This window comes from Mandrillus leucophaeus, unplaced genomic scaffold (genome assembly GCF_000951045.1).
Source record: "Mandrillus leucophaeus isolate KB7577 unplaced genomic scaffold, Mleu.le_1.0 Scaffold611, whole genome shotgun sequence".
NCBI lineage: Eukaryota > Metazoa > Chordata > Mammalia > Primates > Cercopithecidae > Mandrillus > Mandrillus leucophaeus.
In genome coordinates, this window is record NW_012106598.1 from 2089461 (window position 1) to 2107238 (window position 17778).

Sequence of the window (17778 nt, forward strand, 5' to 3'; positions counted from 1 at the left end):
GCATGGTGGCTCATGCCTGTAATCCCAGTGCTTTGGGAGGCCAAGGTGAGTGGATCACTTGAGGTCAGGAGTTCAAGACCAGCCTGGCCAACATGGTGAAACCATGTCTCTACTAAAAATACAAAAATTAGCCGGGCGTGGTGGCATGCACCTGTAATCTCAGCTACTCCGGAGGCTGAGACAGGAGAATCACTTGAACCCAGGAGGCGGGGGTTGTAGTGAGCCGAGATCGTGCCACTGCATTCCAGCCTGGGTGACAGAGTGAGACTCTGTCTCAAAAAAAAAAATTGATCATTGTTTTAGTCCTTTGTAGAATATATATTTTTAGTATCATAAAACTTTTAAGCTGTATGTGCATGTGTACTTGTGCGTGACTTCTGAACAAATTGGGTCCAGAGCCTTCACAAATGGCTTTCATTCAAATTTTGATCCTCTTTTGCAGTAAGTTGTTCTTTGAGTTTCTTTCTTACAGTTTAAGCAAAAGACTAACAGTCTCTTTGTTCCCCTTGTGTCTTGATAACAGAGAAGAGACACTAGATTATTCTGAGTTTCTGGAAGCGCTAAAATTCACTAATGGAATCACAGAGTTTTGTAACTGAAACAGACCTTATATATCATCTCTTTTATTTCCTGAAGTTTTTATTTAGGTGGGACAGTAGTGGGTTGCATGAAACAGTTTCTTCATAAACATTTAAAGAAAAAAACTGATCATCACATGTCAGCTCTGTGGCCAAGATGCATTGCTGCCTTTTTACAGTTAGGAGTTGTTTATCAGTCACTTTTGTTTTGATTTTATTTATTAGTGACTCCTATTTTTGTGAGATGTATTAGACATTAATATATAGTTGTTTTCTGTGCTGAAGTTTTATAAGCTTTCTGCTACTCTCATTACTTTTTGGCAGTCTTTTGGCACCATTTACTTGTAAAAGACTAGAATTAGGTATATCATTTTATAGACCCCTTCCCTCAAATACATGTCCTAAGTTACATTTGAGTTGAACACTGTTAACTAGTCTATAGTGACATGAGTACTGATGCTTTGTGTTCTTCAGAACTCTATTTAACAGGTCTTTGTTACCCGTCTGACTTCTGGATGGATGAATTGTTATAAGCTGGGAAAGGTGTCAGAAGAAGATGTTTTACTTCTAAATGTTTCTATTTGTGCTTAGAGTTGTGTGATGGTTCCAGAATTTTAAAAACTTTTTCTTAATAACTCCTTGCGAAAAATCCTGAGAAATTAAATTAAATTATGAATTAAACTGTAAATGTTCTTTTTAAACAGGCAATCCTTTTGTCCCTCCAAATTTATGATTACATATTTTCTGAAGAGTTGCTATAGCAGCTCATGTATAGAAGCATTGGAGTCTCTCTCAATGTCCTGGCAAAGAATAATCAATTGTAGGTTTAATTGTTGGCTTGTTCTATATTTTGTTTTTCCTAAGAAAAAACAAAAAAATTAAAGCTAATGTCAATTGTTGATTTCATAGTAACCTTCTATGGGGTAACCTGCATGTACTCAAAATAGGTCCCAGACTTTTAATGATACTTTATTGTCTGTATTAGAATTTAGACTGTTATTCAGAATTGGGAGAATTGGCCTATTTTTGTGGCACAAAACATGAAATCATCAATATAACATAAAACATTCTTTTTTTTTTTTTTTTTTTTTGAGACCCATTCTCACTCTATGGCCCAAGCTGGAGTACAGTGGTGTGATCTCAGCTCTCTGCAACCTCTGCCTCCCGGGTTCAAGTGATTCTTCTGCATCAGCCTCCCAAGTAGCTGCACCACCATGCCCGGCTAATTTTTGTAGAGATGGCGTTTCACCATGTTGGCCAGGCTGGTGAGGCTCCTGGCCTCACGTGATCCACCCACCTAGGCCTCCCAAAGTGCTGGGATTACAGATGTGACCCACCACGCCCGTTCTAAAACATCCTGTTTTTAGTAGCATTTAACAGAATTATGTTCTACCTGAACTACTTGAGGTAGTTTTTAGATTAGCATGTGCTTTTCTACCTTTTACCTAACAGGAGGACTCATAGTCTCTTTTATGCTAACATAAATCACAGTTAAGAAGTAACTGAAGCTGTTGGCCAGTTACTGGGTGGCAGAGCAGCTAAACTTAATTTTGCCAAAAGTAAAAAAAAGGGATAATTTGAGAATCCAGTTGGATAATAGTAAATCATGTCATTATTTAAAGGTTAACTCGTATGGTTATTTGAGGAGTCTTTTCAGGCAACCTTATCCTTCTTGGGAATTATGTTAATTACAGTTCTTTCATGATAGAGATAAATTCCTTTTGAAATTTTCTGGGGAGGTTATTTCTCCCAGCATCTGTGTTTACAGTTTTGCAGTTTGGGCATTTGTATAAATCCAGAGATGATTTTTGAGAAGTTTTTGTGTTGGCAATAGACAATTGTTTTAATCTTTTGAAGAATAGGTAGTTCTCTATTAGGAAAAGAATGTAACATCCAGCATCCGCTTGGCAATCTCTATTCTTGGCATCTAGAATAGTCTTTTTCAAACCAAGGATCCTGACCAGTTAGTTTATTGTTAAAACACTTTAGTGGGTCATGGCAAGCATTTAAAACTATATGGCATTGAATAGAAAGCCACATAGCATGTTTGCTTATATTAAAACTTAGTAATATTTCAAGAAAGTATATGAATGTATATGCTTGTGCTGCATTACAATGTAATATTTCTTACTGGGCGAAGGTTAAAAGAGTTTGGATCTGACTGATTTGAAGCAAACATTTTCTTTCAGTTAATGTTATATAGGCCAAGAACTTTACTGTTAATAACAGTTTATTAATATTGTCATTAATAACTTTATTAATAACAGTAAAGTTTTAAATTGTGGGCTTAGTACCTCCTGTAAGACATGCTGACAGTTTCTACTTACAGAGAGTTTAAGTGTATTGCATTCATTCATTCATTCATGCATGCATGCTTCTTCAGTGCCTTCTGCATTTTATTTCGGTGTAAAGTGAAACCACTTCTAAACTGGATACCTGGGTTACTCAGTTCTGTACTCTCTGAATTATATACCCTTCACTTTTATTGAAGTACCTTATAAAAAGCTGCAGTTGGTGGGCTGTTTCTGCATGTCTCTAAAATGGCTTTAAAGGACATTTTAATTTTTGAAAAATTTAAGTTATTTTAATTTTTTAAAAAGTTTAAAGTCATTTAGTTTTTTTCATCATCTCTTAATTAACTGTTATTTTTTTCCAAGTAGTTACTCATTTAAAAAAAAAATCCCTACTTTTTTTGCCTGCTAGAGGAAGCTCAGAGACAAATTTTATATTCCATTGTATAGCTTCAGCTGTCTTGGTATTGTCATATAATTATCTCTTTCCTTTTCCTTTCTCTTTTTCTCAGTGTGTGTGTGTGTGTATACAATGGTAAATCATTTTGTTATTTAACAGTTAAGTCATACGGTTATTTGAGGACTAATTTTTGGCAGCCATATCCTGCTTCGGAATCATATTACAGTTCTTTCATGGTAGAGATAATTTCTCTACCACATACTTTAATAGAAATATTTAGGGTACAGTTAAACTAAAATCCGTGTTGCCCACTGGGTGAGAAGATATGACTTGGGCTTTTTTTTTTTTTTTTTTCTCCGAGATGAAGTCTCACTCTGTCGCACAGGTTAGAGTGCAGTGGCATGATCTTGGCTCACTGGAACCTCCCTCCACCAGGTTCATGAGATTCTCCTGCCTCAGCCTCCCGAGTAGCTGGGATTCCAAGCATCTGTCACCATTCCCAGCTAAATTTTGTATTGTTATTAGAGACGGGGTTTTACCATGTTGGCCAGACTGGTCTCAAACTCCTGACCTCAGGTGATCTGCCCACGTCGACCTCCCAAAGTGCTGGGATTACAAGTGTGAGCCACTGTTCCTGGCTGTGACTTAGTCATCTTTGATTGTCATCATCTAGCACAGGGGTTAGCAAACATTTTCTATAAAGGGTCAGTCAGTAAATATTTTAGGCTTTGCAAGTGATATGTTCTGTCACAGCTGTCTCTTCTCATGTAGCATGAAACTAGCTATAGATGATTAATAAAATTATGAATGTGGCTGTGCTCCAATAAAACTTTATTTATAAAACCAGATGGCACAGGCCTTCTTTTGCTGGCCCCTAATCTACAGCGACATCTGGTTCGTACATTTACATGTCTGACATTTACATGTCAGACATTTACATGTCTGAACCATACAAAGTCATGCAGAATTTTCCTCAGGCTTGCATAATTAGATTTATGGTCCCTGAAATTTGGAATAAGAAGTTATCTCAAGTTATCTGGTATAGTGGTCAGTCATTTCTAGGTCATAGATCATTGGAAATCTGTTAAAAAAAAAGTGCTACATATGCACATTCAAAATTTGCTTATAACTTCACATACTTGCTGAAGTCTATCCATAGGCCCACTTAAGCCTTTGATCTAGCCTACTTTGTGAATAAGAAAATGAAAATTCAGATATTTTGGTGTACATGGAGAGACATTACTAAATTAATAGTCATTTACTTAGATTTTTCTATTTCCAGTAGAAAATATTGAATATGAAATAGAGAACATAGTTTGTGTTTGTGTGTATGTGCTTAAATGCTTGCCATCTTGGCCTTTAGGGCTTGGTTTCTGAAAATACTGTTGAAGAGAGTTTAGTAATAGTTGGAAGATATGTTAAATAATTTAAGAATATTCCAACTGTTCAAGAACCTGAGTCAAAATTGATAGTTAATTGCTATAGGAGATACCACAAACATTTCCTATTTGCCTTTTTTTTTTTTTTTTTAAAAACTTAACAGTGACAAATTATACAGGTTACGGTAATGTTAGCTGGTAGACAAAGTAACCTCTAATTTTTAGCGGCTTATCGCAATAGAAGTTTTATTTTTTTATGTACCAGTTCAAAGCAGTGTTCTACCAGGAATCCAAGCTTCATTCATTCATTCATTCATTCATTCAATTTATTTATTTGAGGTGGAGTCTCACTCTGTCACCCAGGCTGGAGTGCAGTGGTGTGATCTTGGCTCACTGCAACCTCTGCCTCCCAGGTTGAAGTGGTTCTCCTGCCTCAACCTCATGAGTAACTGGGACTACCAGTGTGTGTCACTGCTCCTGGCTAATTTTTGTATTTTTAGAAGAGATGGGGTTTTGCCATGTTGGCCAGGCTGGTCTTGAACTCCTGACCTCAGGTGATCCGCCTGCCTCGGTCTCCCAAAGTGCTGGTATTACAGGTGTGAGCCACTGCGCCAAGCCCAAGCTACTTTTATCTTGAGACTCTGCTATCTTTTAGGCCAGACTTTGGATTCTGCTGCTTTCAGCCTTTTCAAGAAGAAAGAGTCTGGAGAAGACCTATCTGCTTCTTAATATCCCCAGGCTAGAAGTGATGCATATTCCTCTGAGGACAACTATTTGCAGGGATATTACTTATGACTTAGAAGTTAAATCTCAGTAGCAATTCCACATACCTGAAGTGGGAGCACAAATTACTGATGGATAGCTGCTTCTTTGCCATACAGGTGTTCTTTCTTATTAATGTATCAATCCATTTTTAAATGGATTATGCTTCAAACTATTACTTTTTGAATAACCTTTAAGATAGCTGATGTTTATATTTTATTACAGAAAATGTCATTAGAGAGCCTTTATTTCATTTTAATTTGACTGAATTTCAAAGTATTGCTTAGTGGAGACAGGCTGTTTATTTCCTTAAATGTGTATCACTATGTGAACAATATGCTAGAGCAGCTCATTGAAGGCTATTTTTGCCCTCAAAGAATTAACTGTTTAGGATAGGAGCCTTTTAAACTATCAACCACAGTACAAAGCCAAAGGAAGATGAGCTCTAATGAACCACAAATAATATCTTTTGGGCACTAAAAGGAGGGAGTTGTCATGTCCACGTGTGTATGGCTTCTGAACACACACATAAAACAGAAGCAAGACAGATCAAAAATGAAAGTATGGGAGATAATATAAGAGACAAATAGTAGTCAAAAATAAATCTGTATCTTTGTATGAAAATGAGGCAAAAATAAAAAAATTAAAGACAAAAGACATTAATGGAAATAGGTAATAAAGATACTAAATTATAATAAAAGATATAGTTCTCCAGAAAATACACGTTGACTTTGTATGTACCTAACAATCTGACTTTGAAAGGTCATAAATCAATCAGGAAAAAAAAATCTCCAAATTAGATCATTGGATATCAAAATTTTGTTTTAGCAGACACATGTAAACTCTGCACTAGGCACGTAAGACAGTATACATTTCTTTTGATGCACACATTGAGTATCTACAGATATTAACAAAGACTTGGTTGAAAAGGAAGTCTTGAGAAATTTCAAAGCATCAGTATCATGTATCATTCTCTCTGACCACAGTGTGATTAAATTAGAATATAATTATTGATGTGTTTGAATTTACACTTGCCATTTCATTTGTTGTTTTTCTTTGGTCACTCTGTTTTTTGTTTCTGTTTCCCATCTCATGCCTACTATTTACTTTTTCAGAGCCCTGAAGTAGCTGCTTCACACATTCTTTCCAGGTTTTATGGCTGCAGTCACTGGGAAAGACAGGGTAGAGTGCTTACTTTATCTTACCCAGAACTGAAATTGGTTAACGTGGTGTACAACCTTTTAGAGAGTCTTTTCTTCCTTTATACACACACATTCACACATATGCACACACACACAATTTTTTGTAGCCTAAATTTTTCATTTAATGTTATGCCAAAAACATGTTTCCAGGCCATTCGTATTTTTTACATTGTTATTTCGGTCAGTGGCATACAATCCTGTTGTGTAACTCTTCTACAGTTTATTCAACCAGTCCTTTTTTTTTTGTTTGATATTTAGGTTATTTGTTATTTTTAGTTTTGTAAAATGCTTTAGCAAACATATGTAGGTAAGTCTTTGCGTACACCTCTGCTTATTTCTTTAGGAAAAATCCTTTCCAATTTATAGAGTCAAAATTTGCGAGCACTTTTCAGGTTTTTGGCATAAAATGGCTAAATTACTTGGTGAAAAGTTTGTAACAATACTTTATTCCAATCACATTTTTAGTCCAATGCTGTTTTTCATTATTAAAAAACATCTCTTAAACTTTTATAGGTGGAAAATGCTATCTCATACATTTTATTGCTAATTGGGATTTCCATTTTTACCATTTTCTTTTTATCACTTTTTTTGTATAGGAAAGCTAACTTTTATATTTTGTTAGCTGACCAGTATTCAGTATTTTTTAGTCTCTTCTTTTGGAGCTTCTATATAAAAAGTACAGTCATCTTTGTGAAATGACTTTTTTCCCTCCTTTGCAATACTTATACACTAATTTCTCTTTTTTCCCTTTATTTCATTGTCTAGAACTTCTGTGACCATCTTAAATAATACAGTATCACCAACTCACATCTGTTTTTTTTTTAGCTTCCACAGTAATTGCCCACAATTATTATCTAGTTACTAAATCTGATAAACGTTTTAAATTCATATTTTATTGGGCCTGTCTATAACATTGACAATCAAGATTTTTTATTCTTGCCCTTTTAACAAACTTTTTATTTTGAAACAATTTCAGCATTTCATAAAAGACAAGAACATTCTAAAGAACTTATTTTCCCTTTAACCATTTGAGCATAAATTTCCTGTCTGATGCTACATAATGCTCAAATAAATTTTACACCAAAAACTTGACTAAGATGTTTTTATGTACTGTAACCAAGTCATCAACCGTGGAATTTCTGATTATGAGCAACTTGGCTTCCCAGTGACCACATCAAGGTGAATCAATTGCAGATGGTGTCTCTTTATAACCAAAAAATTTTGATACATGCCATTTAAGACTATCAGAGAAATAAATAACATATAATCTTTTTTCTCTAGGATTTCACAGTTTATCAGAGAAGATAACCAAACATATACACAAGCAAATGACTAATAGTAGCATAAGCCCAAGAAAAGTCATAGAGGCATTTCTCTTTAATGTTGAGGTATAGGATGGAGGACATTGGAGAAGACAATATAAGGCAGAGGAAAATTATACTGCACGTGAACCAGAAGTGTGAATGGACAAAAAGTATTCTAAAAAGGAGGAAGAACACGAGCAAAGTTAGTGAAAATTTAGTGTTTTCAACTGGTCCTGTGGACATAGATGTATGTTTGGAAGAAGGGGTTATATGAGGTATGGGGAGAGGTAGATAATAAGAATTTCTGGAGAAAGGTTAAGTAGCAGGCTGTTTTAGAGCCATCTAATATTACATCTTGTAAGGTCTCATCCTTAGTGTGACTTTCCATTTTCAGATGCTTGTGGAGTAGACCTGGATGATTATTATGTTATTCGAACAAATACAGTCCCAGGGAGTCTCTAAGTATGGAGTGATGAGAGCTATTAGATCTGCTTGACACTATCTTGTAGCTTGCATAGAAGCAAGTTACTTTGAGGGATTATAGAGACAGTGTGTCATTTATTCCACTGATAAGTTTCTGTTACTTATTTTGACATTGCATTTTTAATAAGGAAATAGAAATAGTCTTCTACAGAAGTAGTTCTTTCGATATTTGTTTCTTTTACTTTGGTGAATTGGCTTATTCGTCTCAATTTGTATGTCAGTTTTATAATACAAAATGGAAAGAAAAAAATATATATTATTTTGAGACAGAGTTTCACTCCCGTCACCCAGGCTGGAGTGTGATGGTGCAACTTTGGCTCACCAAAACCTCCACCTCTGGTGCTCAAGCGATTCTGCTGCCTTAGCCTCCCGAGTAACTGGGACTAAAGGCACATGCCACCACACCCAGTTAATTTTTGTAGTTTTGTAGAGACGGGGTTTTACCATGTTGCCCAGGCTGGTCTTGAACCCCTGAGCTCAAACGATCTGCCTGCTTCAGCCTCCCAAAGCGCTGGGATTATAGGTGTGAGCCACCATGCCCAGCCAGAAAATATTTTTAAAAAGATGAACAATCCATCAGTAGTGTTCTATCAGTTAAAATACATATTTTATGTTTCTATTACTTTGCATTATATTTCCGTGCTATTTTTGATACTGTTTTAAAGATAATAAAAACTCATGAACGCTTACGTGGTTTTTAAGAGTACTCTATTGGCCGGGCATGGTGGCTTATGTCTGCAGTCCCAGTACTTTGGGAGGCTGAGGTGGGCAGATCACGAGGTCAGGAGTTCGAGACCAGCCTGGCCAATATGGTGAAACCCCATCTCTACTAAAAAAATACAAAAATTAGTCTGACGTGGTGGCACGGGCCTGTAATCCTAGCTAGTCAGGAGACTGAGGAAGGAGAATCACTTGAACTCGGGAGGCGGAGGTTGCCATGAGCCGAGATCGTACCTTTGCACTCCAACCTGGGCAATAGAGAGAGAGACTCCGTCTCAAAAAAACAAAACAAAACAGTTCGCTATTCATGACAGGTTTTTGAGAAATAGGGAAACCAATATTAGTCATGGTCACTTGACTTCTTGGAAACGTATTTATTTTTGAGAAGGAGCCTTGCTGTGTCGCCCAGGCTGGAGTGCAGCGGCGCGATCTCGACTCACTGCAGGCTCCGCCTTCTGGGTTCACGCCATCCTCCTGCCTCAGCCTCCTGAGTAGCTGGGACTACAGGCGCCCACCACCACACCTGTCTAATTTTTTTGTATTTTCGGTAGAGATGGGATTTCACCATGTTAGCCAGGATGGTCTCCATCTTTTGACCGCGTGGTCCGCCCGCCTCGGCCTCCCAAAATGCTGAGATTACAGGTGTGAGCCACCGCGCCCGGCCCTATTTTTATTTTTAAAACTCTGCGTTGAGTAGTAATAACATGGGGTTATGTACATTCTAAGGTTAAAATGTTGATACTTAAAATTTCTTTTGGAAGTCTCATTGGTTAAGAATTATTTTAGCATCTACTCATGAAATAGTAATTGTTACTTTAAATCTATTAATATTTTGAACATTAATTTTATAGCATGTGATAATTGGCACTCTAAAAGCTGCTAATAGTTTCTATATAGGAGAAAAGCTCGAATCTAAGTTGTATTACATTTCTTTCCTATTTGCATCGTTGGGAATGAATGAAGGAGTTGGGTTTTGCAAACATGTTATGGTTGAATAGATTTCAATAAGCTTTCTCCCAGCAGTCTTTAGTATAGGTGTTAACAATGTCAGTTGCTGACAGAAGTTGATTCTGTTTTGTCCAGTAACATTCTGGGTTAAAGAATACAACCATATGGTTATTTCATGAAATAGCTAAAATTTTAATTACCTTTTAAATAGTTTCCTTTAATAGTGGAAATGCATTACCTTTGAGTTAGCTTTTTACAGTGGAAAAGATTAATTTTTTTTTCTCCTGGCTTTTAAAATGCTTTTTATAAAGTGTTATTTATATTTTTAACTAGATTACTGAATAATGTATCCATGTACACACCTACGTGAGAAACGTAAGTGAGATTATGAAGTATTCCACAGTAGCATGAAATTAAAAGAAAAAATTTGGAGATCTAAGCAAGCCATGAAGAAATAGAATGTTCATTAATTACTTTTAGTGTTTTGAGTTAACTAGTATTTGTTTCTTTTTCTTATTTCCCTGTGTTCTTATTCTACTTTTATACATTCTCCTTCCTTCCTTACTTTTGTTTTTTCATTTTTCTGTCTTCTTCATGGTAGTATTTAAAAAATATTTCTTTAACTCTTCCTGTCTACATTTTCTTCATTCATATTTTCCCCTCTACTCTATTTTAACATTAAATATTAGTAAGTGAATAGAGTTGAATTCATTATGATGGTCATGTTTCCTCTATCCCAGGCATAACTTTTAAATATTTTTATGGCTAAACTAGGAAGAGTTGATGGTAGCTGATTTAAAAAGAAGCGTAAGCTTAAAGAAGCCCATCTTTTAATATACTGTATAATCAGCATTTAGTAACATTGTTTCATTTTGGAAAATATTTACATAATACAATAAGCAAAAATCAAACAAAGTACTTGACGTATAGGATAATCATTGTATGGGATCTAGTATTATGTTATCAAAAATATATATGGTCTTTGTGGTTTCTCTTAGTGTGTGAATACTTCACTATGGAACTTCTTGATAATGACATTTGTTGGGCTGGATCTGCTACTTACTAACTGTGTCACTTTGGCAAGCCTTTTAACCTATCTGAACTTTAGTTTCTCTTTGGGAAATATGCTAAATAATACCCACCTTTCTCATGCATTAAGTTCAATAACATTTTAAGAAATAATTATTTACTGAGAGATTTGTGGCTAATTAAAATCTTTTTTTCTATTTTATAGGTTATGTGCAGAGTCTGATTAGACGAGTTGTAAATAATGTAAACATTGTGATAAATAATCTCATATTAAAATATGTTGAAGACGATATCGTTCTTTCAGTCAACATCACTTCTGCAGAATGTTACACAGTAGGTGAATTATGGGATCGTGCATTTATGGATATTTCTGGTGAGTAAATATCAAGAATACTGTATATTTTTCCATAATTGAAACAATTGCTTTAACTCTTAACCTTTCTTTGGGCCTACTGACTTGCTGGTAAATGTTATCAAATCTTCATGCCTCCAGTGTGGAAAAAGAATGCACATATACAAAATGTTGCATATGATTACGGGAGGTTAGGAGACACTCCAAATTCAGAAATCTATACTTGTGGGTTTTTTTTGTTTGTTTGTTTATTTTTGAGACAGAGTCTGGCTCTGTTGCCCAGGCTGGAATGCAGTGGTGTGATCTCAACTCACTGCAACCTCTGCCTCCTAGGCTTAAGCAATCCTCTCATCTCAGTCTCTTGAGTAGCTGGGACTACAGGCACATGCTGCCATGCCTGGCTTTTTTTTTTTTTTTTGAGACAGAGTCTTGCTCTGTCACACAGGCTGGAGTGCAGTGGTGCGATCTCGGCTCACTGCAAGTTGCACCTCCTGGGTTCACACCATTCTCTTGCCTCAGCCTCCCGAGTAGCTGGGACTACAGGTGCCCACTACCATGCCTGACTAATTTTTTGTATTTTTAGTAGAGATGGGGTCTCACCGTGTTAGCCAGGATAGTCTCCATCTTTTGACCTTGTGATCCGCCTGCCTCGGCCTTCCGAAGTGCTGGGATTACAGGTGTGAGCCACCGCGCCTGGCCAGATTTTTGTGTTTTTTTGTAGTGACAAGGTTTTGCCACGTTGCCCAGGTTGGTCTTAAACTCCTGAGCTCTAGCAGTTTGCCTGCCTTGGCCCCGCAAAGTGCTGAGATTACAGTTATGAGCCACCATGCATGGCCTGTACTTGTTTTTTAATACTTTTAATTTTCATTTTCTTACCTGCCACATGCTTGTTTCAAATGTGGTGTATAATACAATCATGCATTGCTTAACAACAGGGACATATTCTGATAAATGCATCTTAGACGATTTTGTTGTTATGCAAACATCATAGAGTATACTTACACAAACCTAGATGGTATAGCCAGTACACACCTCAGGTATATGGTATAGGCTATTATTGCTCCTAGGCTGCAAACCTGTACAGCATGTTATTGTGCTGAGTACTGCAGGTAGTTGTAACACAGTGGTATTTGTGTATCTAAAAACAGAAAAGGTATAGTAAAAATATAGTATTATAATCTTATGGGACAACCATCATAGATATATGGTCTGTTGTTGACTTAGGTATTGTTACGCAGTACATGACTATATTTTATAGTGCCATGGGTTGTAGCAATAAAAGTTAAATGATATTTAGTTTGAATTGTTTATGTTTTTGAAAGGTGAAAGGCATCATGTTGCATTTACAAAGCTTGGTGAAGGCAAGGTAATATATCTGATTGATTTATGTTTTAGGCTTGTGTATTCCAAAGCACATTTGGAATTTCTTTCTTCTTTTCCTCCTCTCTCCCCCACCATCCCCCCTCCCTCCCCCTTTCATCCTCCCTTCCCTCTCCTCGCTTCTCCCCTGCCCCCTCTCCTCTTCCCCTTTCCTTTTTGAGAAACGGTCTCATTCTGTTGCCCAGGCTGGAGTGCAGTGGTGCTATCTTGGCTCACTGCAGCTTCGACTTCCTGGGCTCAGGTAATCTTCCCATCTCAGCTTCCCAAGTAGCTGGGACCACAGGCGTGCACCACTATGCCTGGCTAATTTTTGCATTTTTTGTAGAGATGGGGTTTTGCCCTGTTGCCCAGGCTGGTCTCAAACTCCTGGACTCAAGTGATCCACCCGCCTCGGCCTCTCAAAGTGTTGGGATTACGGGTGTGAGCCACCATGCCAGGCCTGGAATTTCTTGGTTGTCCTGAAGTCTCTTTTTATCTCTTTTTGATATTTAGTCATATATTCATTTATTCATCATAAATCCCAGTTAAAGGGTTAAAGCAAGGTGAAATTGAGTCTCAAGAGTGTTTAATTTGCCTGATTAAGGCATATAACTAGGAAGCAGCAGAACTGGAATATAGTTTTATTATTATGTGTTTTTTAAGCTTTAGTCTTCATATTTAACAAAAGGAGAACCCTGATGTTACAGCTTTGTTATGACATAAATAAGAGTGTAGGTAAGGCCCAAACATCATTTCTTATATATTGTTAATGCCTCCTTTGCATCTTCTATGGAAAGAAATATTTGATTAAAAGGCTGGAAGAAGCAGCTATGGAAAATAGAAAACAAATAGAACTGGACAATGTAGGATTGAATTAATGAGTTGATATTTTTGGTGAAGAAATTTTATTTTAATTAACGTTTTTGACACAGAGTCTCGCTCTGTCACCCAGGTTGGGGTGCAGTGATGCAATCTTGGCTCACTGCAACTTCTGCCTCCCAGGTTCAAGCGATTCTCCTGCCTCAACCTCCCAAGTAGCTGGGACTTTAGGCGCCTGCCAGCATGCCTGGCCCCAAGTAGCTGGGACTCTAGGCGCCTGCCAGCATGCCTGGCTAATTTTTATATTTTTAGTAGAGATGGGGTTTCACCATGTTGGCCAGTCTGTTCTCGAATTCCTGACCTCAAGTGATCTGCCTGCCTCGGCCTCCCAGAATGCTGGGATTACAGGCGTGAGCCACCATGCCCAGCCAGAAATATAATTTTTAATGTAGAAGCAATGCCAATTTTACTTTTGGAAATTATCATGAATTAGAATTCTGGATCAGGAGTTGGAAGATCTTAGTTGGAATCTTCTCTCCACTATTCATTGATAGTGCAAACTTGGGTGAGTCATTTATAAAATGACTGCTTCTAACTTACCAATGTATCTTCAGAAGCAAATATGATACCATATGAAAGCTCATGATGATGGTGGTGATAAAGACAGTGAAAATAGTATCTTCTGTTTATTTAGTACCAGGGCTAGTGTTATATATTTTGTATTAATTATCTTGTTTAACCCTTTAACTCTCTGAGGAAGAAACTATTATTTTCCCTTTTATTAGTTTTTTTTTAAAATAGTTTTTTTTTTTAAGTGAAGCATAACATACGAAAAAGAAAGAGCATTAAGCAAAAACACATAACTGGCCAGGTGTGGTGGTTTACGCCTGTAATCCCAGCATTTTGGGAGGCTGAGGCAGGCGGATCACCTGAGGTCAGGAGTTTGAGACCCGCCTGGCCAGCATGGTAAAACACCATCTCTACTAAAAATACAAAAAAAAATTAGCTGGGCATGGCGGCAGGTGCCTGTAATCCTAGCTACTTGGGAGGCTGAGGCAGGAGAATCGCTTGAACCTGGGAAGTGGAGGCTGGGTGAGCCGAGATTGTGCCACTGCATTCTAGCCTTGGCGATAGAGCAAGACTCCATCTCAAACAAACAAACAAAAAAACTCAAAAACAGAGAACCCACATAGCGAAATGACATACCATAAAATGAACATACTCATGTAACCACTACCAAGCTCAAGAAATTGAACAATCTCAGTACCCGGAAGTGCTTGTTGTACATATACTCACTTACTACTGCCCCTTCTTTCCCCAAAGCAACCACTTTCCTGACATCTGATACCGTAGTAGGGTTTTGACTCTTTAAATTTTTATTTGAATGGAACCATATGTATTTTTGGGCCTAGATTATTTTGCTCAATATTATGTAAGTGAAATTTATTCAGGTTTTTGTAACAATAGTTCATTTGTGTGTGTATATATCTGTTTCCTCTCCCTGCACAATCAGGTGAGGAAGGGTTGGGATTCTGCCTGCACTGGTCTTTCCTGATGTATGGGGGATGGTGAGTTTGCAGGTCTGGTCCATGTTGTGAATAAAACATTTTTTTGCTCGGTGTACTATTGATATAGATTTAATTATGTCCAGTTTTGGCTATAATGAATAATGCTATAATGAACATTTTCATACATGTCCTTTGGTGGCCATATACATATATTTCTGTTGGGTATATGCCTAGGAGTGAAATTACTGGGTCATACTGTAGGCCTATGTTAAGCTTCAGAGATAACTGACAAATAGTTTTTTCATAATAGTAATGCCATTTTTTTATACCAACAAGTAATGTATGAGGCTGTATTAAAATATTGCAGTTAAAATAAGAATTGTAATGTCTTTATGAGGGTAAAAAGACAAGCCACAGATGGAAGTGTATATTCTTGATACTTACAATTTGCAACATGCTTATATCCACAATATATAACTTTTATAAATCAATAAGAAAAAAATAGCTCAATAGAAAAATGGACAGGAGACTTGAACAAACATGTAAAAAAGAGTATACCCCAAAGACCAATAAACATAAGATGTTCAATTGACACCAAATCAGATTGCACTAATTACTTGCCATAATGGATTAAAAAATAAAATATTTGGACCATCTATCTATTCTTTCTCCTTTAACTCATTCCTTCCCCTTACATATTTTTAAAATAATTTCCAAGACTTTTATTTCAATATAAAGGTCTTCAGAATATCTAATGTTTTCTACTATTAGAGGCAGAATCCTATCATCTCCCATATGGTTGACATTCAAGTTGTTCTAAAATACTGACATTGCCCATAATGCTGGAATGTACATCCTTTTCTATGTTTCCTCGTTACGTGTTCAAGTTCTGTAAATTATGATCAGGAAAAGAATAACTGAGTATGTAAACATTCAGTTATGTTTTATATTGCTGAATTGTTCTCTGAAATGGTTAAATCAATTTATTACCATCCATACTATATGTGAGAATTAATATTTCTTTTTTTTCCTTTCCAAGTTATATTTTAGGTTCAGGGAGTACATGTGCAGGTCTCTTACTTGGGTAAATTGCATGTTGCGTGCATTTGGTATACAGATTATTTTGTCGTTCAACTAATGAGCATAGTACCTAATGGTTAATCTTTTGATTCTTACCTTCCTCCCACCCTCCACCCTCAGGTAGGCCTTGGTATTTATTGTTCCCTTCTTTGTATCCATGTATACTCAGTGCTTAGCTCCCACTTATAATTGAGAACATGCGGTGTTTGTTTTTCTGTTCCTGCATTAATTTGCTTAGGATAATGCCCTCCAGCTCTATCCATATTGCTGCAAAGGACATGATTTCATCTTTTTTTATGTCTATGTAGTATTCCATGGTATATATGTCTTGTATTTTCTTTATCTAGTCCACTGTTGGGCATCTAGGTTGATTCCATGTCTTTGCTATTGTGTATAGTGCTGCAATGAACATACACATGCGTGTGTCTTTGTGGTAGAAAAGATGTATATTCAAAAGCATGTTGCCTATGCTTTTGAGGTCTTAGTCATAAATTCTTTGCCTAGACCAATGTCAGGTCTTACAGTTAAGTCTTTTATCTATCTCAAGTTGATTTTTGTAGTGAGAGATAAGGGTCTAGGTTTGTTCTACATATAGATATACCGTTTTCCCAGCACCATTTATTGAAGAGACTGTTCTTTTCCTCAGTGTGTTTTCTTGGCCCCTATGTAGAAAATCAGTTGGCTGTAAATGCTTGGATTTATTTCTGGGTTTTTAAATTTTATTCCACTGGGCTATGTGTCTTTTTTTGTGCCAGTACCATGCTGTTTTGGTTATTATTGCTTTTAGTAAATTTTAAAGTCAGGGAGTATGATGCCTCCAGCTGTGTTCTTTTTGCTTGGGGTTGCTTTGAGTATTTAGGGTCTTTGTGATTCCATACATATTTTAGGATTGTTTTTTCTTATGTCTGTGAAAGTGTCATTGGTATTTTGATAGGGATTGCATTGATTTCATAGATTGCTTTGGATAGTATGGAAATGATTTTGGAAGAATTCCCTCCACTTCAATTTTTTGGAATAGTTTGTGAATATTGGTATGAGTTCTTTAAATGTTTGGTAGAATATGACAGTGAATCCAAAGGTCTTAGGCTTTTCTTTGATTGCTTTCTCCAGGTTTGGGAAGTTTTCTCTATTTCTTTGAATAAGTTTCTTACCTTTTTTTTAAAAATAGTATTCTTATATGTTGTGTTTTAGGTTTGCTGTTTTCAATCAATACTATGCTTTTAATGTTTCTATATATTGGCATATATAGTTGAAGAGCCCTAATTTCAGTGATGAATAATATTTTACTGATTAAATTGTAGCATATTTTTAAAGTAAGTACCAGAAACTATAATTCATTTTGTAAGTTTTTGAAATATAGTTGCTGTTATATTTCATGTTTAAAAAAAAACATTTTTAAAACAGTAATTTCCTTTTTTCACTGAATAGTAATTGTCTGGGGTATCCTTGAAATATGAATACTTAACTTTTTTTTTTTTTTTTAGAGAGAGTCTTATTCTGTTGTCCAGGCTGGAGTGCAGTGGCATGATCTTGGCTCACTGCAAGCTCTACCCCCTGGGTTCAA

General features: G+C 36.4%; 1 protein-coding gene across 1 annotated transcript in view; it reads left to right on the top strand.

The window, feature by feature from the left end:
* Window positions 1-17778, top strand: part of LOC105553858 (vacuolar protein sorting-associated protein 13B-like) — a 194762-nt gene that overhangs the window by 65723 nt on the left and 111261 nt on the right. The window contains exon 5 of the mRNA XM_012000016.1: window positions 11302-11469. Within this exon, the coding sequence (XP_011855406.1) occupies window positions 11302-11469 (168 nt within the window). The remainder of the gene's footprint in view (window positions 1-11301; window positions 11470-17778) is intronic.